The sequence below is a fragment of the Maniola jurtina genome, chromosome 7, assembly GCF_905333055.1.
Source record: "Maniola jurtina chromosome 7, ilManJurt1.1, whole genome shotgun sequence".
NCBI lineage: Eukaryota > Metazoa > Arthropoda > Insecta > Lepidoptera > Nymphalidae > Maniola > Maniola jurtina.
In genome coordinates this window covers 8857737-8881468 of record NC_060035.1, presented here as the reverse complement: position 1 = coordinate 8881468, position 23732 = coordinate 8857737, and the positions used below count along the sequence as shown (strand labels likewise).

General features: G+C 35.9%; 2 protein-coding genes across 5 annotated transcripts in view; one reads left to right on the top strand and one right to left on the bottom strand.

Moving 5' to 3' along the window:
- The window catches only part of LOC123867167, a 47251-nt gene that overhangs the window by 21933 nt on the left and 1586 nt on the right, over window positions 1–23732 (bottom strand). The window lies entirely within an intron of this gene.
- On the top strand, window positions 1794–23159 carry LOC123867180. Of its 3 annotated transcripts, none has more exons than XM_045909107.1 (10): window positions 1794–1998; window positions 15450–15561; window positions 16341–16452; window positions 17178–17275; window positions 17346–17456; window positions 18395–18610; window positions 20329–20447; window positions 21113–21209; window positions 21742–21977; window positions 22926–23159. In XM_045909107.1, the coding sequence occupies exons 2-10, from the start codon at window positions 15454–15456 to the stop codon at window positions 23128–23130; spliced, it is 1302 nt and encodes a 433-aa protein (XP_045765063.1). In that variant the 5' UTR covers window positions 1794–1998; window positions 15450–15453; the 3' UTR covers window positions 23131–23159. The 3 variants fall into 3 exon arrangements, with proteins under 3 accessions (XP_045765063.1, XP_045765064.1, XP_045765062.1); XM_045909108.1 differs by having other exon boundaries at window positions 1795–1998; window positions 15446–15561; window positions 21745–21977; XM_045909106.1 differs by having other exon boundaries at window positions 1795–1998; window positions 15446–15561.

Sequence of the window (23732 nt, the reverse complement as noted above, 5' to 3'; positions counted from 1 at the left end):
TATTTAGGTTTATTATAGGAACTCATAAAGCAACGCGCCGCCAATGCCATGCGGTGTCGCAAATTATCTCTCATGCATCGAACGACCGACACACCTGTTCGAGAAAATGACTTGGGCTCTTGATGGCAAAGCTGTATTCACGACATTCAATCGATAAATAGAAAGTCGATTTATGTAACTGAAAGTAGCAACACAGCCAATATTGATTGAGATGAACGATGATAATTTGAACAGTTATTAAATACGACACGACCGATAACAAGTGAGCCTGGCATGAATTCACGAGTGCATTATGACATTATGACACACGACAGCATTTCACCATAAAGAGAGTTCCAATACAATGATTTCTTCTTTTCTCAATTAGCATCTAATCAAGGGACTCATTTAGTAGAATCCATCAGACGATTTATGACTGCGGGCGGCGAACTTTCTCACGCGCTTCACATCCCAGATTCAGCGTACCGCACTTCGTTTTACGGTCGCTACTTAAATTATGCTTGGTGATAGCTTATTCTGAATGTGATTTCTGATGTTGGCAATTTTAGTGAGTGAGCTCTATATCTACGTCTAATGAAGTCAGTTTAGTGAAGAATAATGTTAATGAAGAATAGTTTTAATAAAGTCAATAAACGATTATTTTTTTAAACTACGGTTACGCTTACCTACGATTTAAATAACACGTGTACAAAACCATACGCTATTAGGACGTTTTTAGTAAACCGACTTTCAAAATCACTACAAAGAAAAAGTGTAAATTAAAAATTTATAACACCCCCCGACAAGTGAAAGTTACAGTAACTAGAAAAGAGCTGATAACTTTCAAACGGCTGAACCGATTTTCTTGGATTATAGCTAAGAACACTCTCGATTAATCCTTTCAAAACAAAAAAAAAACTAAATTGAAATCGGTTCGGTAGTTTAGGAGCTACGATGCCACAGATAGATACACAGATACACACGTCAAACTTATAACACCCATCTTTTTGGGTCGGGGGTTAAAAAAACCGTTTTTGTTTTTACACATGTATGTAAGTCAGGCAAGCTTTATTAGTTTCTTTAATTATGTTCGTCCGACTTCAACATACATACATACACGGGTAGAAACAGCAATTACTTGTTTTACTTTGTAGTGATTTGGAAGTCGGTTTTTTAAATATTTTTATTTTATTTTAAGCTTTTTAGTGTAAGCAGTCATTGCTTGGTACCTAAAATATCAATTCACGAGCAAAACTTTTCAAATTCACACGGCTTACGAGTTCAATACCTTACAGAATCAGGAATGAAGACTTGGGACTTGAAATTCAATAATAAAATCTATGCTCGGCATTTACAATATTATTTAACCGAGAGCAGTTCCTGTAGGAGTGCTACTGCATCATCAGATTTTAGGAGTTCGGATTCGGAGTGTAATCATGAAGCCGTTGCTTGATACCTAAAATATCAATTCACCATCAGAAATTTCCGAATCTCCACGGTTTAGGAGTTCAGTACCTTGCAGCATCAGGATTGAGAAGTTGGGATCCGAAGTTCGCGAAGAAGTCAGTAATGTTACCTGTGTGTGTGTTATGCTTGTTACCTAAAATATATATACCTATAAGTCGGTAAAAAATGGCACACTATTGCTAGAAAATGTAATAGTTTCTTACAGTCATACTCTATAGTAAGAAGCTTAATAAGCGTCGAAAATTGCTGAAATAGCCGCCAAGGAAGGCTTCAGCGCTGGGGCGGGCGGGGAGGTGCGCGTACGCACGGGGCGTGGTTGGAACGCAATGCGCTATTCGAGCCTCGACGACCGAGGCGCCAGAGCCGATGTGGATGCTGCGGCCATCGCACCTGTCCCGCGCCGCGATCCACTGCTACTGTACGCGACCTTTCCATCGACAATAAATAAACATGCACTAGCGTCCCAGTGAAATGAATAAAAGTGAGAGTTCAGTGACGGTGACTTGTATTCTTAGAGGCACCTGCGTCTACGCATCTCAGGACTAACCCTAGGTCGGTAGCTCTATTTTATCTCTTATCATAACACCGCATTTATTTAGATAAGGCGCGCAATTTAATCAAATAATAACTGTCTCCTAGCTAGCTCCTTTTCTTTTAGCAGTAATTAAAATATCATCCACGATCTTGCTCTTTCCAAAAATATACCTAACAGGATTTTCAAACACTCGTGATGCAAGGAGGACTGAGAAGTCATGACTAAATAGACATTTTGTATCGAAATGATTTACAATTAGCTATTTAAATCGCATTGCATAGCTTATCACACGATGATGAGGCAAGCTTTCGTTATATTGTACACAAAATTGAATCTGTTTAAGCAGGACACTTAATATTTTAAAGACTATCATAAGAATATGTTATTATGATGATAATATGATTTATTACTTCAGCTCATTACAAAAATTAATCATAGAAGTAGCGCGTAAAAATAACTACAAAGAACAAAATACATTTATCATAAGTATAGTTTATTATTTATGTTATAGAAATAAATAAATTATAAAATATCTATTAGCTTTTGCCCCCGACATCGTTCGCATGGTTTTAACATCATGCCAAATATCATTGAGTTGAAGCAACATTGGATGTGTAAAGAAGTAGGTACTTAACAAACTAATACACTATACTTTTCGATACATAATATTAATATGGATTTCCTCCTTTAATACTATATTTACGAGTAAATTAAGTTTTATAGTCTTTAGTATGTATGATATTTAATTACAGTAACGTTTACATGCTATTTATAATTATAACACATAATAACATGTGTAAACACAAATAATTGCTTAAAAACAAGGAATAAATAAATAAATTACATGTTACAAAGTTCAATGCGTAAACATGATAAGCAAGTATTATTATAAAAATGTAGTAATTTTGGCAGTCAAGGAAATTGTGGGGCTTAGAGTTAAAATTAAGGACATAATCCGACATTTTGAAATCCTCAACATAAACCCATTACGTACCCTGCGTATCCTAGATGCTTTTCATATTACCTACCAACATTTTATATCTATCTCCTGACCGATAGGGGTTGTCAGTGCGATCTAGATATAACACTAAAACTACAGGCACTACAGTGAGTTGATATAGCTTGCAAGCCAAAATTGCATAATGAGACGGGAAAAAGATCGAAAGAAGGGCAATATAAGTGGTAAACATTCGTTAACGCAGCACCGATGATTTCATATCGGTCAAGGGAACAAACGCTTGAAAAGCCTTTGACTGATAGACTATAGGTACCAACCTACCTACTGATGGACTACTGAGACAATTTGTAGTTTTTCTATTTAAATATTATAGGCTTAGCGTACTTCGAAATGAAAGAAGGTAATATAATTAGGTAATTAGTTCAATTGGCAGAAAATATTATTTTCATCACACCTATTCGAAGAACGAAAATTGGGCGTTAGGGGAAACTTACCGGGAACCAAATTCTATTTTTTTATTGAATAGTATAAAATAAAGCATAAAAAGGTCATCATTAAGACATGTCCAATTTATCACTTTATTATGTGTCTTTTTAAACGTACGAGATGTGATTTGGAAATTGATTGAGCAAGTATCGTGAATATGTGTAGTATCTATAGAGATAGGCATTATTGTTTCTTTTATTTTAAATCATTTTCATTTGATAAAATTATTATTTTTCTTTACATTTGACGAAAACTTGAACGAAAAGTGATTTTTCGATTTTCGCACTTACAATCGTCTGCTTCATTAATTTAACTAGGGATTGTGATCAAGATCAATAGCGCTGATATGTTGATGACTGTTTTTCACGGAAAGTTAATTTTCTAACACGCAGCGGTGCGAGTGTACTAGCTCATGCGCCCTTTAGCGTCTTAACTCGAGTCGATAACCGTGTGCGCGCGAGATTTAATCATACTAATATTATAAAGGCAAAAAATTGTATTAATATGTGTGTTTGTGTGCGTGTGAATGTATGTTTGTTGGTCTTTCACGCAAAAACTACTGAACGGATTTGGCTGAGAATGGAAATAGCTTATACCCTGGCCTAAAACATGGCTACTTTTTATCACGGAAAATCAAAGTAGTTTATAGAAGTATATACACGGACGAAGTCACGGGTATCATCCAGTAAAGACTTTTCACATGGTAGGTCTATGAAATAGTCCATCTCTAATAATGAGTATGTCCTCTCCAACCTTTCAGGTTCCACCGCAGAATAAGTTTATTCTGATTTTATTATTTAATCCTGTCTATTTCAGTTTCCCAGCAAAACAAATTATCCCATAATATCTAATTCTTTCAAATGAATTTTTTTGATGAATGAAGAAGATCTCCATTAAAGTAAGAAACTGAATAGCAAGTATTATAAAGTTCTGATGGTTCTACATTCATGAAAGCTTTACCACCCATAACCATTTACATTATGCCATAAGCGAACTACATTCCATATGCAATTCAAAGTCGTAATAGAAAATGCGTTCGTACTTCGTATGCGGTACATGACTCGGAGCGAATAATTTCAATTACATTCGACCACCAATTACAGTTTGCAACATGAACTTCATGCATAGCTTATAACGAGAGTCGGGATCGGAGAAGGAACTTTAGTACAACTTCCTTACTTTCTTCTATAGTATTATATAGGTTTAATAATAAGTTACAGTTTTACATTGATAATAATCTATACATATTGTTCATCCTTTTTGTCGTATAACAATATATTATATGAACAATACTTGATTCTCGCAACTTCGCGTGTATTTAAGTTTTGTAAGCATCCTGTTGGGATTTCTACATTTCGTAGTTCGGATGCGTCATAGAGATATAATATACGAAAAATTTAAAGTTTGTAAATCCACGGATTTAGGCTGCGCGTTGACTGTCAGCCAGTCACTCACGTGACTGTTTTATATGTATTTATAACCCTAAGAGCGTTTGTGCACTCATTCGTATTCGTTTTCGTAAAAATACGATTCAAAGTGACCGCCATACAAAACGTACTTACGCGTGTGCTCTCATTCGTATTTTGACGATTCGTATTTGATGGATTTTTGACGTAAAAACACGGATCGTATTTTTATGAAAACGAATAAGAATTGAATACGAACGAACGCACAAACGCCCTAATTTGTTCAAGACACAGCCTTACCCGATTTATTTCGAAAACAGTGTTGGTTCAATGGTGGTTTATTTTATTGGGAGGTATGCATGTCAACGTAGACAAACATGCAACAAGTGGTTGCCCCCGTGTGCCACGAGTGTGCATTGTATTTGCTCCTCGCAAACACTGCTCCCGGCACGTCTCCTAAGGCGATACTGATAATATTGTTTTTTTACACAAAAACAAAATATTTAATAAGTAAATAGTAGAATGCGTCGTAGCGTTGCGTGAGGTGCAACAATCCTAATAAAATACCTACGCGATAATGTTTAAGAATAATAAAGTACTTGTAAGTATACTGTACAATGAATTAATGATCAAATAACTTCCTTATTTTACTATAATATTATTACGTTAAAACTTTTTATATTATCTGTTTAAAAGTTAGTTGAACAAAGAATAATTATTTATTTGAAAAATAAATAGCAAGCAAAAATTATTCTGTATAACTTGTTTCCACTGTGATATGGGAAATATTAAACTTCATCCATTCATTATATTTATTAAAACCGCGAAGAAGTACCTACCTAAATAATATTGTTTTCTTAACCTCTTTACTCCCTGCATATATCAGTTGCGAGAGTAGAGAAAGTATCAGCACATGGCATTTCGTAACCCTTACGTTTAAAACAAGAAAACCAATAGCACGAGTTGTTTTCTAAGAAAACTTATAACAACACACATTACGGGCAATTTGGAACTAAACTACCTACCAACAAACACGAGAGCGTTTTTATTAGCAGCTTTTAAAATAAAGTGGCTTATAACAAGCAGGTATCTTAAAATACAAATGACACTAACATAGCACTACAGATCAACCTTCTAGGAATCAAGGTTTTCTATGCAATAAAATTTATCTGATCTATCAGTAAAATTGTACAAAAAATGTGTGTAAAATTATACAACATTCTTTATAGATAGGGCCAAAATACACAAACTAGAGGCAGGACCAAGACATCTTAAAAATTCTTTTGAGATTATAATGAAATTCGGATGAGAATACTAATCGCTGTCGTTTTGTTCGAAGTAAGACCAACTAAGTGTTAGTAAAAAAATACATATTCGGATAGATTCCGAAGGATTTGGACATTGATCTCAGTAAAATCTTTACTCTGTCTGGAGCTGGAAGTTGAGAATTAGTAAAATAAAAGCTCACGAAAATCTAGGTGCGCCAGAAAATTATTTGCACGTGGAAGCGGAACGATAATAATTCGCGACATAAAGTCTTGTTACGACTTTCCAGTGTGATCAAATAAAGCTATAATTATGCTAATAAAGTTATTAAAATAGCAAAAGCAAACTGGTTTCATAACGCTTGTTAATATAAAATAATTATGCGTTCTAAAAGGCTAAATGAAAATAATAACAGCATTAAAAATTTAAATTAAAATACATAAAGTTTACTTTTCTTATATTTATTGCAACATCTAAATAAACCTGCGCTGATATTAGATATTTTTCTATACATATTGGAATTCGTATATTTGTTCAAGATTAGTTTTACTTTAATTCCAAAAAGCAATGAGTTGTTCCAAATGAGACCGAGTAACATGCGATGCATTCCAAACAGCTAAGCTTCTTGCCTGTAGGACGCCGACACTTAAATTTTAGGCCACATGTCAGCTTTTGTATTATCTTTTATGGGATATTGTTTAAAAGGCATGTTCCTAATATAAAGCTTTACAAGCAGTCAGAAGATATTGAGCCTAACGAGTCTTGACCTCTTCCTTTGACGTAGCTGCATGCCATCTATGAATCAGACAGGCTGTACTCTCATACATCTTTTCCAATTGGTATTCTACGAATTTCCTGTTTGGATGATTAGATTGATTAGTAACTGTGTTAACAAGAACTTTAGGTTTTATTTATAAGAATAGAATTTTTATATTACTAACTGATGTACGGATTTGGCTGAAATTCGGAATGGAGATATATAATATCCTGGATTAGCACATAGGCTACTTTTGATCCCGGAAAATCAAAGAGTTCCCACGGGATCTTTAAAAACCTACATCCACGCAGACGCGGGCATCCTCTAATAAAAAATAATGCATTACAATATTTTTTTTTCATTAAAGTACAGTTCGACCTGCTTCACGACTCTGGATTCTAGCAACTTAGCTATTTGGAGCCATGGCGGGAAATCCGAGCGTTGCCCTAGGCCGTTTGCTAAGTTATGCCATATTCTATATGTTTGTGTCTGTGGCTACTGTCACAGCGCATGTGAAGTGGACTAGTGAATTGTCCAAAAAAAAAACGGGATTAAAAAAATTACCAAATCGCGGCTACAATTAAGTACATAGGTTTCAAGTTTAACTACCAGTAATGAGAGCAAAACAGAAGACATGCCTTCATTAAATCCGGAAATAAAAATAGTATACAGTTTATCTCAGGTAAACGAACGAGCAAGTGAAATGTTGAATAAGTGTTGAATGTGATTATATTTTATCTAAAAACCCACTCTAGCGAGGCACCTACCACTTACCTAGGGACGGTTTCCGCTATTAAATACCAATTCATCTCATTTCTTTAATATAAAAAAGATTTAACCGGCAACAAATTAAGCAAGTAACAATTTGTCAGTGCCTAGGGCGGACTCACGCAATTTAGGCGTATTCGGGTCCAATTGAGAATTTGGGTGGGACCACTTTCCTTTATCGTATTTTATCAGACACCAGGTAGGTGTTAGGTAATAAAAACAATAATAATTGAAACCAAACTGCAGCCACTGGCGGACCCCATAGCAATTATAGATCGGTAGCATTCACGCTACAGCAAAGAACAAATCTAAATAAAACATCGCTCTATTAATAGAGTTGTATTATACTTGTCACTGTTGTTATTTTTAACTACTATTAAATAAATACCGCGGTGAATGCGTTGTAATTTTATATACATATAAGTACGAGTATTATTTTTACGATTACACTTCATGACTTCAATATGCTTCTGTATAAAAGTTTAATAGTGATCAGAACATTTTTATTTTCGTCTAGAATTAATGTTTCCCAAAGAGTTCAGTGGCTCTACAATTATAGTTTTTAACGAAGGGCGCCTTTAAATTTGCCGCAGTGTCGCGCGGATGATGGAAAAATCGAGGAGGCAAATCGATGAACTGACACGCGGCCGCAGCTGCAGTCGCACGTTTTTGTTTAGGTATATGTATTTACAAAGCAGCGTGGCCGTAGCGCTGCAGCCGCGCTGCCTACGCGCGGCACTTGGCGGCTTTGAAGGCGCCCTTATTGACAGGACATAAAAGCATAGCTTTTGACGCATTGTTCGATTAGAAGTTTTTGTTCTTATGTCCTCCGTTAAACGTCAGCTTAATAACCCACAAAAGTTATCAGTTTTGTATTTTACAAGGGTTTTATATTTTATGTATTCCTTTGGACAACATTGTAGAAGAACGTTAATTGTGCATTCCATTGTTTTTGTATGAAGCAATAAAATTTTAAAACAACAACCCATCACCGGCCCACTACTAGCACGGGTCTCTTCTCAAAATGAAAAGGGTTTAGACTTTAGACCATAGTCTGCCACGCTGGTCAAACGCGGCTTGGCGCACTTCACGCACATCTGAGAATATTATAAGGAACTGACAGGCAAGCAGGTTTCCTTATTTCTCACGATTGTTTCTTTCACCATTAAAAGCCAATGATATTTAATTGCTTCAAACGCACATAGGTCCGAAAAGTTAGAGGTGAGTGCCCAGGATTGAACCCCCGACCTCCCGAATAAGAGGCGGACGTTGTAACCACAAGGGTAGGTATTGCCAAATATTTAGACTTGTATATTTTATCGTAATAATAAAGCTGTGATAGCTGAGCAAAAAAATATCACTTGCTTAAACTGTGAAGGAAAACATCACGAAGAAAGTTGTATGCCTGAAAGTTACCCATAAAGTTCTCAAGATGTAAAGGTGTGAGAAATCTGCCAAACCGCACTGGGCCATAAACCTTCCTCATTCTGAGACAAGACCCGTGCTCAGTAGTGGCTGGCGTTGGGTTGATCATGATGATGGCATAATGGGGCATTAGGTATAACATTGTAACCGTTCTTTGACAAAAATTCGCAAAGGTCAGGTTATCTGGAGGTGGTCAACTGGCAGCCGGCCCGCGCCGCCGTGCAGTCTGTCGCGCCTCCTAACCCACTTTCGCACACCTCAGGCGGTTGACATCATAATACTCATGAAGTACTAATATACCACTGCGGTACCTAGGACCTACCTCTACATCACTTGCATAATAAGTAAATAGCATAATATAAGAAACTAGAAATCTAAGCGTGAAGCTCGCCCGATTTCGTACATACATACATACACGTATAGAAATAAAAAATATTTTTTTGCTTTGTAGTGATCACTTTGTGGTCTGTTTGTCTGTCTGTCCATCTGTCCGTCTTTCCTGTCTGTCAAGAAATCCTATAGGCTAGGTATTTCCCGTTGATCTAGACTCATGATATTTGGTAGATAGGTAGGTCCTATATTACAATGAAAGAAAAAAATTAAAATGTATTCATGAACAAATAATAATAATAATTAGAATTTTCAATTTTCAAAGTACCAACTGTACCAAGTGAGGTGCAGATAAAGCCCTTTCATATCTGTAGGTACATTCTAAAACAGTTTTTTTAATGCATAATAGTTTTTGATTTACTTATCGTGCAAAATGTCGAAAAAAATACCCGAGTTTGAAACCCTCAGTGGGCGAGCCTGACTCATACTTGGCCGGTTTTCTTAATATAACATTAGTTTTGATTGCACAGAAAATACAAAAAAAAATTCAAAAGAATAATAAAACCGACTTCAAAAACCACAAACACTAAAAAGTAGTCGGTTTTATTTTTCTTTTGAAAATTTTTTATTTCACAATTTTTAGTGGCCCCACTGTACTATAATATGCTATGCCCAGTTAAAACCCTACTGTTTACTAAGCTATTACATAGATCGCGAGCAATTTGCTCTTATCCATTGAGGAGTTCTGTTCTCCTTCTCCGAAGATATTCATCAGATCTTCACCAAATTTATATGGGACCACCTGCACAATATACCCTTTCAAACAAAAAAAAATCCAAATCGGTCCAGGGGTCTTTGAGTAATCGGGGAACATACATAAAAAAAAAGATTCCGACGGATTGAGAACCTCCTCCTTTTTTGGAAGTCGGTTAAAAATGGGAACGAATTATGACACGACCTAAGTCAAGCTGATAACGTGAGAGAGTTCTTAACTTACTTTGTACCTATATACTGTATTATGAGCAAAGTTTACAGTAGGTTGCTATTGCAAGAGCAAACACTATGTATGTACATAGTGCGTGGAATAGAAAATTATGAAATAATGCTGCTTATTTTGGGATAAGCGCGCGTAGGCTGATATTGGTGACAGCAGCGAAGACAATAATTCGTTGGGTGACAGCTTGTAAAGTTTTAATTTGACGTGGGTTCAACGAGTGCTACTACTACATGGTCCTCCGAAAAAGCTTTCATAACAGTTAAAGAATTTAATGAACTAAAGTCATAGGTTATACAAATTTTGATGTGCTGAATCATGTGTTCGCAACAAAGCAAATTATTTATTAATCAGCCACCCGACGACATTCCAAGAGGCGTAGAGGCTACTGCCTGCGCAGGACCGCAGGTAAACTCAATGTTTATGGCCCTTGCATAACCAGATGTTATCTAGCTTTAGGCATTCAGGTAAATCCCTACATTTACCTAATACGCGTGTTAAGTGCACATTTTAGGATACTTTTTATTATTAATAGTGTTACCTACAGGCTACAACGTACTTATAAATGTTACTCAAGATTATTTCTTTGAAGCATCCTGTCTATAATAAAACGGTTTCTAAAAAGCTGTATATGATAATATTAAACTCAAAGGACTTAACGAATCGTCCGGTGACATAATCTGCTATTTATCGTTATTAAAATCTACGACCTCCGTAAACGAATCAGGTTAAGCACTAGTCAGTTATGAACTTACGAAATTTTAAATCATATTACAAACCTATTTTATTATGTGTTAAATTGTAGTTTTAACTTTTTTAGATTTACAATCAATATTCGAGATTCTTATTCATATAGTCTATTTATAATTAAGGTAGCTCCCCAGTGCACTGGAAACCGTCGGAGATGTACTGAATGGTATTATTTTAGTGAAAATATTGTACCTACTCATTCTCATTTCCGTTCAAATATTTCAATTTTTAAACGGAAACTGCAGCCTGCATGACTTAGCGATAAAATCTGAATTTTATTTTAGTTTCATCCAGTTCCTTAGAGCTGTTTTTACAAATATTAAAATTAAAATATAAAAAGTATAAGCTAGACAAAGAAAAGAAGAATATTTCTTTTCTGTGGTGGATGCCGCGATGCTTAGAAATAAACGTGATCTCACCAGGAAGCTCTCACATACAATAGGACAAGGGAAGGACGGAAAGGCCAACGACTTCTGTAGAAACAAACAAATCTCTTAAGGATTTCGGATATCTAAGGATACACATGTGTTCCTCATTAATCTGTATCTTTTGTTTTGTTAATTTTTATATAATATTCAAAATCGAATGCATACGAGTAAGCCACGATTAATTATGGTGTCGTCGCTGGCGCAAAGCGGTTGTTTCAAATGTTATCTTAGTTATTTTTGAGTTTAACGTATTTATAGATATTATATGTATAGATTTTAGAGAGATAATAAAGACTATTAAAGAATTATTGCATCAATGTATAAACGTGGGAGGGGGAGTGGGATAGAGAAAAGAGCAACAGATTAACGGCCAAAATTAATGCTCCATCTATCTTTAACTTATCGATAAGTTACTTAGCAACGCTATTATTTGTCAAAAAGACTTTTGACGAATAACAACATTGCTAAGTAACTTATCGACAGATTACAGCTAGATTGATTATGATTCATTTCGGAAGTATAAGAAGTGACCTCAAGCTTAAAATATTATGTATCAATAATAATTGGCACCATCAAATCTTTTCCATCACTTTTAACAAAACAGAGTTGTTTGATGCACTTATGGAACAAATTGCACAATGATATAGTACCATAAAGATATATTTTTTAACAAGCAGCCGGAAAACAGATTCCACACATACTAATATAAAGAACTCGAATAAATCAACCCATCGCTGACAGCATTAAATTAAATTAAATCACTGTCGATAAAATAATATCACATCCACATCATTAATGTGTGTGTGCGTACATACACACACACATACTTATTTAATAAATTGTAAATGTTTAAGAGAAAATCTGTAATTGGCGATATTTGTTAAATAGCTTTAAATGAAATTTATTAGAATAAGTTCGCTGTAGATTTTCATCTAATAAATAAAATAAAATAATTAGCATCTGGAAGTGCAGTAGCCGCGTTGGCTCGCCTCCAGTCCTACTGAACTATGACAAACTGTGCTCAAAATCAAATCTGCGCCGTAAATATAACTGCAAGCAGTAAAACTGCTAAGACATTTTCTGCCTTTTTTCACAGTTCCTATAAGTAAGTCATATTTTTTCCTTGCAAGTACCTACTCTCCTTTTAACAAACTGTGACAAAGCCAAAAGGAAGCGTTATGATTTTAGCAGTCTATGTTTGTATGTATGTTTGTATCCAGATTCTGTGTGTTCCGCCGTAGTGTCTGACCTACTAAGCCGATTTTGATGAATGAGATGTCAATTGATTTGTTATAAAGTTGATTTCAAACTACGGAATATAATATAATATATAAATATCGCTCACCCTACTTTTAAATGTCACTGTTCACACTTAGATGCAATAATATTTCCATAGTTTGAAGGCAACTTAAGGGTCCGGGTGACATAGGCTATATATTTTTATACGAAAAAAATTGACCTAACGGATGTTACATCGAAAAAAGTGGAGGTTTCCAAATATTTTTTTTGCTATTTTTTAATATTGAGAGGAATGTCAAATAAAAGATGAGAAAATTATGAGCTCATGAATATAAATGTACAACAACATTAAAATATAGCAAGCGACAGAAAAACAATTTCATTCCAATATTTCAGCGTTTATTAAGACAATCGCAGTAGGGTTTTAGAACTTCATCTTGTTATCACTTCATAACATAATCCATTCAAAGTACAAACTTCACTCGCGTTGTAAGTTTTATGCAATCAGGTCATCGCACCCCAATTAATATGAACATTCCTTTCCCTTTCTACCACCTTCTGCGACATTGTCGAAATCGACTTAATCGACTAAAATGCATAAAGACCTCAATAAATTTGACCGTTTTTAATAGGTACATACAGTTCGTCTTCGTATGCGTTCAAAATATAGGTTACACATATTAGAGTAAAATAATAGGTTCGGTTGCTTCCGTTATCGTCTTTTAAGTAGGTTTAGGAGGAACCAATGAACATAATATATTTCAATTAAACTGTACAATAATCACATCAATGGCGCTGGTCATGACTGTTGATGTCACTCTTCGGCCTCTTTCGACACACAGTAAATCTTTTAACTGCGTGATCGGACATCAATTAACAAAGTAGGTAATATACATCATGTAGAGTCGGCCATAACGAATCATGCCGGTTACGAAATGAGAACCTATTAAAGACTACTCAATCAAAATATTGATATGTACCTACATGAAAAATACTCATAGTAGCGACAGGTAAATACAACTTTCAAATACCAGATGACACGGAAGTTACAACAAAAAACGAAAGACCCTTGATAAATGTTTAGGACAAGCAGTTTAAGGTTACAAATATAAGAGATCTAATCAGGCCCTTTGACTGACAATATAATAGCGAGACGCAGCAGGATTATGCAACCAACCTCATGGGAGCAGACAGGGCTGATGAAAGGTTGACCTCGGTCGTGTGTGGGCGCAGTTCGACAGAGATAATCCGACTCGGGGTCCACGAACTGTACCGGAATGCAAATAAATAATACATATACCTAAGCAGGACGAGAGAGCACACCTGCCGGTGATCGGCGGAATAAACAATGCATGTCAACACGCGCTTCGAATAATGGATCGCGCCGTGCGTCTAGTCACGATTAAGTGCGTTTTTCTTCCGGATCTGTCTTCTGCAATTCTTACTATTGGTAATGTTGAAGCTATAAAACCGTTTGCTTTTCTCAATATTTGTTAACTACCAGGTGCCCTCGCCTCTTTTAATTAGGTTATCAAAAGTTTGAAACAACGACCTCATACCCTTTGATACCCAAGATATCCGAAAAAGAGCTCTCAATGAATCGCAACAATATTGTTCACAAAATCATTTGCTGAATTCGATTCAATGGTAAAGCCACTAATAAGTAATATCATAGCTGATATAAGAAGAGAGCCCCCCAATGACGATTCATAAGTTGTACTTGAATTAGAATGTACTTAAACTTAACGCATTGATAGAACAATTTGCAATTAGCACTCTGATGTACATTCTCTTTGAAATGCTAAACTCTATTTATTATTCTAGCGAGTGCTAGTGATAATATTCAACAAAGGCTTGAAACACAGATATAAACAGATTTCAGTTCTTCAGATACAAAGCAGAAGTGAAATTGAAGGAAGATTTATAATAGGCCTGTACGTTCCTCGGAGAACATGAATTGAGGTATTTTTATCTCGTCTTGTAAACAAATTAAAGTCCTTTTATTAAATTTTAATAAATTATTATTTTCCAAGTTTACGACCACGGATGTTTAAATAACGTAGTGCATTATTTACATCAGAGTTCAATGAAGCATGCAATGAGAAAGCTCCTCCCCACCTCGTCTTGAATGAACGAATGAATACGCTCGCCTTGCTTGAATCTATCAATTTTTAACGAAAATTTATACTTTATTTGGCTGAATTTGGGGATAATTAGGTTAAGTAGGAGCCGCAAAAAGAGTACACAAGGCATTGAAAATGCGTATAACATCAGCAGCAGAATCAGCCGCATTTTCAGCACTGAAAATTCATCTCTTACAGCTTTCCTACCTCCTGCAAATCTTGCGGCCATATGCGATCTCTTGTAGAGTTATCTTCAAATATTTGCAAGTGATAGTTTTTTTTTATTGTTTTGTGTGAAACCGTGATAGCCTAGCGGTTAAGACGTCCGCTTCCTGTTCGGAAGGTCAAGGAAAGCATCGTGAGGAAGAAACTGCATGCCTGTGAGTTCTCAATAATGTTCTCAAAAGGGTGTGAAGTCTGCCAATTCGCAATTGGCCTAACCTTTGTAATTCTGAGAGGAGATCCGTGCTCAGCAGTGGTCCGGTGATGGGTTGATGATAATGATGATGATGATGACTGTTTTGTAACTTGCAGGCAGGGCGATGTTAAGTGTGGTCGTGGCGGCATTCGCGTGCCTCTGCCTGGCGCGCGCTTCGCCGCCTGAAACGCACGGACTTCGTAACTACGTTCTCAACACTTATACTTCTAAGGTAACTATACCCAAGATAACCTTTCGATCTTCCCAAAGACTAAAAAAAAGAAAGAAAAAGAAAAAAGACTTTTCAATACTTTGTTGCCATGGTTATGGTGGTTTATTTCTTTCATTTGAATAGGTACAGGTTCAAAACTCGAGATCTCACACCACCTAAAATCACACCTAAAAGGCAACATTGCATACCAGTACACCCTTAGAGGTCATCAAGAATTTTAATGATAATAATAATTACATGAAATGTGGCATGTGGAGTCCATTGAAACCATACCAGTCGTTATATCTGCGAATGGGTTGATACCAGTCAGCCTCGCTCACCATCTGAGGCGACTGGGGTTCTGTGGCAGTTCGCTTACAGCCAGGACGCAAAAAGCGGTCTTGCTAGACTCGGCTAGGATAGTCCGCCGATTTCTCAACCTGTCGCCCTGACCCCCGGTCGTTTGGTCTCCCCTGCCGGGGTGTAGTCGTCCGTCCGGTACAAATATGTATTTATGTAATATGTATGTAGGTTTATTTATTTTTGTGTATGTAAGTATATTATAATTATTTGCTTTCCTATTATATGTGAGAGCAACTATACGAAATAATAAATAATTAATAGATATAAGACGATTCGTTCAGTTTTGAAAAATAGCAAGCTAAAATCTGTAACATTTGCTATCATTATTTCTGTTGCTTCCCGTAGGACTAAATGCTTTAATAAATGACATAGATATTCTATGAAACTTCTGTTTATAGATACATATCAATGATGGTAACGTGTTGTCAATGTTGCAGGATTTAGTGAAAATATTAGCAAGCATCGACGAGCGATTACACGTGTTAGATACCATAAGCGCAGTACAGGTGAAGCAGGCACGACGCCTAGACGTCATACAGGATAAGCTAGGTAATTTAAATACTAATTAATGTTTTAAATCAATAACATCGATAAACTAGCGTGTTGCTATGGGCCTGATAAAAAACACAAAGTCGGCGACCGAGGTAGAGATACAGGTACTCGGAGTTTATCTACGTGATCAAATCGGGAAGAAAAGATCCGTGAAGAAGCCCAAAGAAGCTGAAGCAATGGGAAGACCAAATACAATCAACAATGATGGATGTGGTCCCAAAGTGGAGTGGCGCAACCAGATAGCGCATTGTTGGTACGTGGTAGACCCTCACTAGACATCAAACGTGTCACAAGGAGCCTCTAGATACAAGCAGTACTTATCCATCGGGTCAAACGAAGGCGACTACAGGCATGAATAAGAATAATGCTAATAATAGTGTTTCTGTGTTTTAAGGTTTAACAGAACACCACCTGCTAAAAGATGACTAGAATCTGGACTCTGAACATTTGAAGTCCTGACCCAAATAATTTGTTTGTATTCAAAACCAGCGTATTCCTCAATCCACAACGATGATTCACTACATCCTTATTATGTCATATCCTATTTTAGAAATCGTACGTTATGTCAACTTTCGCAATATTGCTTCCATTTATCATTTGCAATTGAACAAATAGGGGCATCGCTTAATCAACTGCCTGGACGAAGCAAATAGAAAGTAACGTATGAACTACGAATACAAACTCTTTAATTCCTTCATTAAATTTTAATATTTAAATTTCAGATCGCATGGAAACTACGCTGTCGCTGAGACTAGAAAGAGCACAGTTGGCGGCTGAAAGATTAGAACATAGAATTCACATGCTTCAAACAAGTGTGCAGGTTAACAGCTTTGTTACGTTCACTTATTTTTTCACATAGACAAAAGTACATAACTTATTATTTGTTTCAGGCCACAGTAAAGGAAAGCAGCGATAAAATAGAGAAAACACAAACAAAAATTGAAGAGATAGCACAAAATTTGACTAATCACATCAACACACATACACATTTGCTGCAAAAGGTAAAGAAACATCTATTTTCGCTTTAAACTTTGCAAAATATCAGTTTAATAGAATAAGGTAAAAAACTAAGGCTATAGCGTAAAAATCATGATCACAGTACAAAAAAAAGAGCCTGTTTCATGACAATCTGAAAAGAGGTTAAAAAAATGCCATGTTAAGCTATACAAAATCTCCGATAACCTTGTCGCAGGGTTGCCAGCGAAACATACATTTAAAAAAAAACCCTTTGCAAAAGTACGACTGTAAAGTCGTTCTGTTAGTCATACTGTGTGTTATTTACTTGGACAAATATTTTTGCAAATCCTGTATAATTTAACTTAATCAAGACTTTTAATTTTTTAATTTATGGACTAGCGCTTGGCTGTAATCAAACCTGCTGGAAAGTTATAATGCAGCCTAAGATGCCTATTTACTCTAATAATACTGTTACTGATTTAATCATCCAGTTATACCTACGTAATTTTTAGTGTTCCGTACCTCAAAAGGAAAAACGGAACCCTTATAGGATCACTTTGTTGTCGGTCTGTTCGTCTGTCTATCTGTCCGTCCGTCCGTCCGTCCATCTGTCCGTCTGTCCGTCCGTCGTGTCTGTCAAAAAATCTACATATAGGGTACTTCCCGTTGACCTAGAATCATGAAATTTGGCAGGTAGGTAGGTCAGTGGGTCTTATAGCACAAGTACAGGAATAAATCTGAAAACCGCGAATTTTTGGTCACATCATTTAAAAAAAATTTAAATATGTTTCGATTTTCAAAGTAAGATAACTATACCAATTGGGGTATCATATGGAAGGGCTTTACCTGTGCATTCTAAAACAGATTTTTATTTATTTTTATTTATAATAGTTTTTGATCTATCGTGCAAAATGTTGGAAAAAATACCCGAGCACGGAACCCTCAGTGCGCGACTGACTCGCACTTGGCCGGTTTTTTTTAGGTAAGTGGGGCTTACGCAGACACGTGGCGTCGAGGCCTTTTATTGGAGTCAATGGTGCGAGACGGAATGTCGTTGGTGAACGTGACGCGGCGGGAACTCGCCAACGGACTGAGGGCACTGGCGAGGGGACAGCGAGAAGTGCGTCTCACATCAGCAGACTTGGAAGCAACGTTTACTAAACGTCTTCGCGAAAATTCCTACAAAGTTGATATGAAGGTGCGTAGATAAAGTAAGCTTGCTTCATTGATACTATAGAACTAATATAATATAGCTAGATTACAATATCTCCGATATTGTAAGCTATATTATATCTCCGATATTTTAATCTAGCTATATTATATTAGTTGTTTAACATCAGGATGTCGCATTACAAATAACTGTGTAGGTAGGTAAATCTAGCAAAATTCCTAGAAAATTAGATTTTTCCTGGTGTTATTTAAAAAAATATTTCCTTCAGGCCCAAAATATTGAATTCCTAAAATGTTGAATTCTTATAAAGTTGAATTTGCAAAATATGTTGAATTTGCAAAATGTTGAATTTCGGCGTTGCAAAATGTTGAATCTTAAAATGCTGCCGTGCATCCATACCACAGTTAACTTTTGTTGGGCAACACTGTGCAACACGGTAACATTAGGTAACTATCTGCAACTTTTGTGGCTACTTGTTACCATTTGTTGATTGTTAGTCATCGCGTCCATACCACCACAAACATAAATTAACAAAATATAACATAGAATGACTTTGGGCAACAATCCCGCACCCCGATCCCGGGTCGTAGGTATGTACCTACCTTCCGACTGCAACGTTTACAGATGCTATTTTATGTTGCCGTATTGAGGTAACATTCTTTAACAATGTTATCGATTGTTTAATAATGTTGACTGTTTTGGGCAACGTAGCATAACGTCATATACTAACACGGCAACATGTATTGACATTTTGCTGTCTGATGTTGCTGAGTAACACTTGGAAACGTTGATCTACAAAAGTTAACTGCGGTGTGGATGCACGCAAAATGTTGAATTGAAATTCAACATTTTGCGAATCCAACATTTTAAGATTCAACATTTTGCAAATTCAATATTATGAGAATTCAACATTTTAGGAATTCAACATTTTGAACCTGAAGGCAATATTTCAATCCACTGCAACAGTCCAAAATATCAAAGGGGTAAAAAACGTGTACCTTTCTGATTTATTTTTTACGCTCTACATAGCGGTACTTAATTTAATTATACCATTCCTACTTAAGATTAAACTTAGCGTGGCCTTTATTCAAACATGGTTTAAAATATCGAACGCTAGTCTGGCCTGGGCAAGGCAAGCTAAACTTTTACCGTAGACAATCCGTCGTTTAATATTCATTCAACAAAAGCTACCCATGGCATTCGGCTCTCAATATTGAATTACTCGTACAAGGCTTTGCATGGCTAATAAGTTTAGAAACGACAATCATGCTTACTAGGTAGCTTAGAAATATGAAGGCTAAAGCGAGAGCGGGCAACAAGTTACGACAGCGATATTGGCAACAGATATTATAATGAATACATTATCGCGATTATTAGATTAAATTGACACTACCTCACATATTATTAAACGTTTTGAAAAGAACTACTATGTAACAACCATACTGGCAAGAACTATTTAAAACAATAGGTAAATTATTGATTCAACTTTTTTAATTGCTGTTTACATCTACTTGATCAGGACTTATAAGCTTTCCTATGAAACCACAAATCTATAGTTGTAATTCACAATAATATAGGTTTTCACTTTATATTCTACACGAATTTTTATACTTTATATTATGAACATCAAAAAAACAATTGTTTTTGATGAGCACAGCTAAAATCTCTAATAGTAGGTACCTACTATCATTTTTAGGTCTTTGGATTCGAAAGGAATTCGAGATTTAAAAGCTTACTTATTACAGATGAAGGAAGTGTTGGAAACGCAGAAGCGTTTCGTCGATTCCTGCCAACGAGTGCAACTCGACGATCCGACTCACGTGGCGGATGTGCTGGACAAATTAATCGATTCGCTTATAAACAAGTAAGAAACTATACAGGCCTGTGTACATACTTCATAAAATATTTATTCTTTACTCATAAGTCGTAAGTATCGTCTGAGTGAATATCTTTATCATCAGGCCGCGGCCTCGACGACAGCGGTGAATAGGGTGGGAGCAGGGCGATTAGATATACAATACCCATTTGCCGCCCTGTCGTTCGCCCCGTTGTCGTCCAGGACAGTTATTCCACAGATGAATGATTGGTTATTCGCTAACTCAGTGATCAGTGCACTAAATAAAAGCCATTAAACTCATTTGACATTTATTTTTAATCCATTGAAGGTTTGCTACGAAATAATATTTTTATATCGCTCAGTGAAGCAGCAATGTAGAAGCAACCAATGTCAAATGAGTAAGCGAATAACCCCGCGAGACGGCATCATTTTATTATAATTGTATCATCGCATCGCTCCCGCCCCACCACCCGTTGTCGTCGAGGTCGCAGCATCAAATGTTAGGGGCTATCGGAAGTACAAAAAAAAAAGTTGAAAGGCAACAATCTACAAGTAATTCATGGACGTATTATGTAAAGAAAAGGATAGCATTAGTTTTAAACCTGTAAAATTTGAGTTTACAGATTTTTCTACAACTAAATAACTAATTCATGCCATGGACTAATAGAGTTTTCTCCCTTTGTAACACACAGAACGGCATCCACTTTTCGTGAGCTGCAAACTATTCAAGTCACTTTGAAGAACCATGATAACAAAGTTATGAAATTACTAAGCAATCGTCCAACACAGGTTAGTACGAAACTTAAGATCCAATCAAAAACATTGTTGACCCATTATGAAATAATGAGATGGAAATAGGAATTAGAGAAATAGGAATTTCGTAAGAGCATTATTATAAAATTACTAGATGATGCTTCTACTTCATCCTTGTAGATTTAAGTGTTGTTTAAATACTCTGGGAATATTTTGGATAATATGTCCGTCTCCGGAGTTCAAGCTATATTCCACCAAATTTCGTCAAAATCAGAATCAACAAACAGACAGACACTTTCGTATTAGTATCCATTTTAGACGTGGGTAAAGAGATAGGTGCTCTTGACGATTCAAAAGTACTTGTAAAAGTCTAATTGAATAAAAATATTTTGAATTTGAATTTGATATGTTTTAAAGTCTTCCTTATATTACCTTTTGAACTGATTTTGATTTTTTATAATTGAGCTGTTTGAAAAAATTAAAACGACAAGTCTGAGTCATCCACACAAAGAACATTGTTTAACTTTATTGAACAATGAATTGTAATTAATCTTATTTTTTACTATCGCAGACTGATGTTTCGTGTAAACGTCTCGAAAATGTGTTCCGTAATTCATCGCAAACTGCTTTCAACGAAAAAGAGCTGCAGCAGCTGACGGAAAAGTTCATAGGATTAACCAATAGAGCCGACGCGGCGCTGCAACGTATGGAATCGCGACTGCGCGACGACTCGGAGGAGCCAGTGCCGGCCTCCGACGTGACCGCCGCCGCCGATCAACTGCTACTCAAGCTCAATGGAATCAAGTAAGGAACTTTTGTACTAAGCCATACCCCACTGAGTAAAAGAAACCCCATCCAAGTTAGCATGTTTTTAGGGAATCTGTACCCGAAGGGTGCAGGGTGGTGGTATTTTTAACCTCAGACCCTAAAAGAGGGGTGTTATAAGTTTGAGGTGTGTATCTGTGTATTTGTGTATTTGTCTGTGGCATCGTAGCTCCTAAACTAATGAACCGATTTTAATTTAGTTTTTTTGTTTGGAAGGTGGCTTGATCGAGAGTGTTCTTAGCTATAATCCAAGAAAATTGGTTCAGCCGTTTGAAAGTTATCAGCTGTTTTCTAGTTACTGTAACCATCACTCGTCGGGGGTGATATAAATTTTTAATTTACACTTGTTTCTTGTATGATGGTACGGGAATCCTTCATGTACGAGTCCAACTCGCACTTGCCCGATTTCTTTTAATTCCTTCTACACAGATGTGGTTCGCAGACGAATTTGACGGTCACGTGTATGTAATTACGGCTCTCATATTGTTTGCTATTAGGTCTGAAATTCTCTTATGCTGACATTGGTTGCTTGTATTCAGGTATTAGCATCGTAACTAACTATTAAACCAAACAAATGATTAAATTAATAAAATAAAAGGAAATCTTTAAATATCACTGATATTGAAATTCTCGCAAAGTGTTGTTCTCGTATTGTTTCAAGGTTTTATTATAATTTCTAGGGACATATTTCTGTAGCCTCTAATATTTTCACTCTATTATGTAAATTTTAAGCAAGAAGATTTTTGATAGTCTTCAAGTCTAAAATCCAATAAAAAGGTTGGGGATTTAAAATAGAGAGTATTCTTGTGTCATAACAACAATTTCAATCAAAATATTAATATAATGATTGAGTTTAAAGTGTTTATGATTTATCGATAAGACAGTATAGACTATGAATTTTTTGGTTAATTAGAACATTATTTTCAGAAGTGAAATGAGCACAGAAGATGATGACTTAGAAGATAGGGAAGAAGCCAGTTTCTTTTACAATATGAACGATTTCATGGAGGAAGACCAGGAAATCTTGAGCAATGCTTCAGACAGAACCAAACACACAACCACTGAGAGCACGCCCGTCAAACCACATCGAAGACATCTGCACAAACATCCTTATGACCGTGGTCCATTGTAAAGAATAATAAAATTAAAATCAATAAATATATGTTTTTTTTTTTTATTTACAGACAACTGTTAACTTTATCATTGTGAGCTGAAGACTAAAATTTTAGTTACTATGCCTACACATTAATTGCTTGAGTAAAAAAATTGCACCAGACTAACAAAGGCAAACATAGATTGCGGCAGAAAGTCCTATTATTTGTTAAAATGGGTAATATTATCTAGTACACCACAAAACACCACATTCAATCGTTACATTGTACGATTATTTCCACTAACTAGACCAGACTTTATGAACTTTATAAAGGAGCCATGCAGGCATTGTGGATCAATACCTTAACCAATTCTATACAGTATACATATGTAGTTACCTACATAAGATAATACAGTGTTTCTACAAAGGCACCATTGTTATCATATCTTAAAAAGACTTGTCCTTTGATTAATCTATCATCACACAGGCCTAAGCCACTGTGGTGAAAAACTTGAAATTTTGAAAGTAGGTTCCTTTTACGAACAAAGTATTTTTGGACATTCTACTCTTAAGGAGGTTAAATAAAGGTTGACAGTTTGTGTGAAAGTCCATCACTTTCCAAGGTAAGAAAATGAATGTAT

Bases quoted from the DNA above. Each gene is read 5' to 3' on its own strand.
- LOC123867180 (XM_045909107.1), top strand. From the start codon at position 15,454: ATGTTAAGTGTGGTCGTGGCGGCATTCGCGTGCCTCTGCCTGGCGCGC. The intron at 15,562-16,340 runs GTAACTATACCC...TCAATGTTGCAG, and splicing joins TCAACACTTATACTTCTAAG to GATTTAGTGAAAATATTAGC. The intron at 21,210-21,741 runs GTTAGTACGAAA...TTTTTACTATCG, and splicing joins TAAGCAATCGTCCAACACAG to CAGACTGATGTTTCGTGTAA.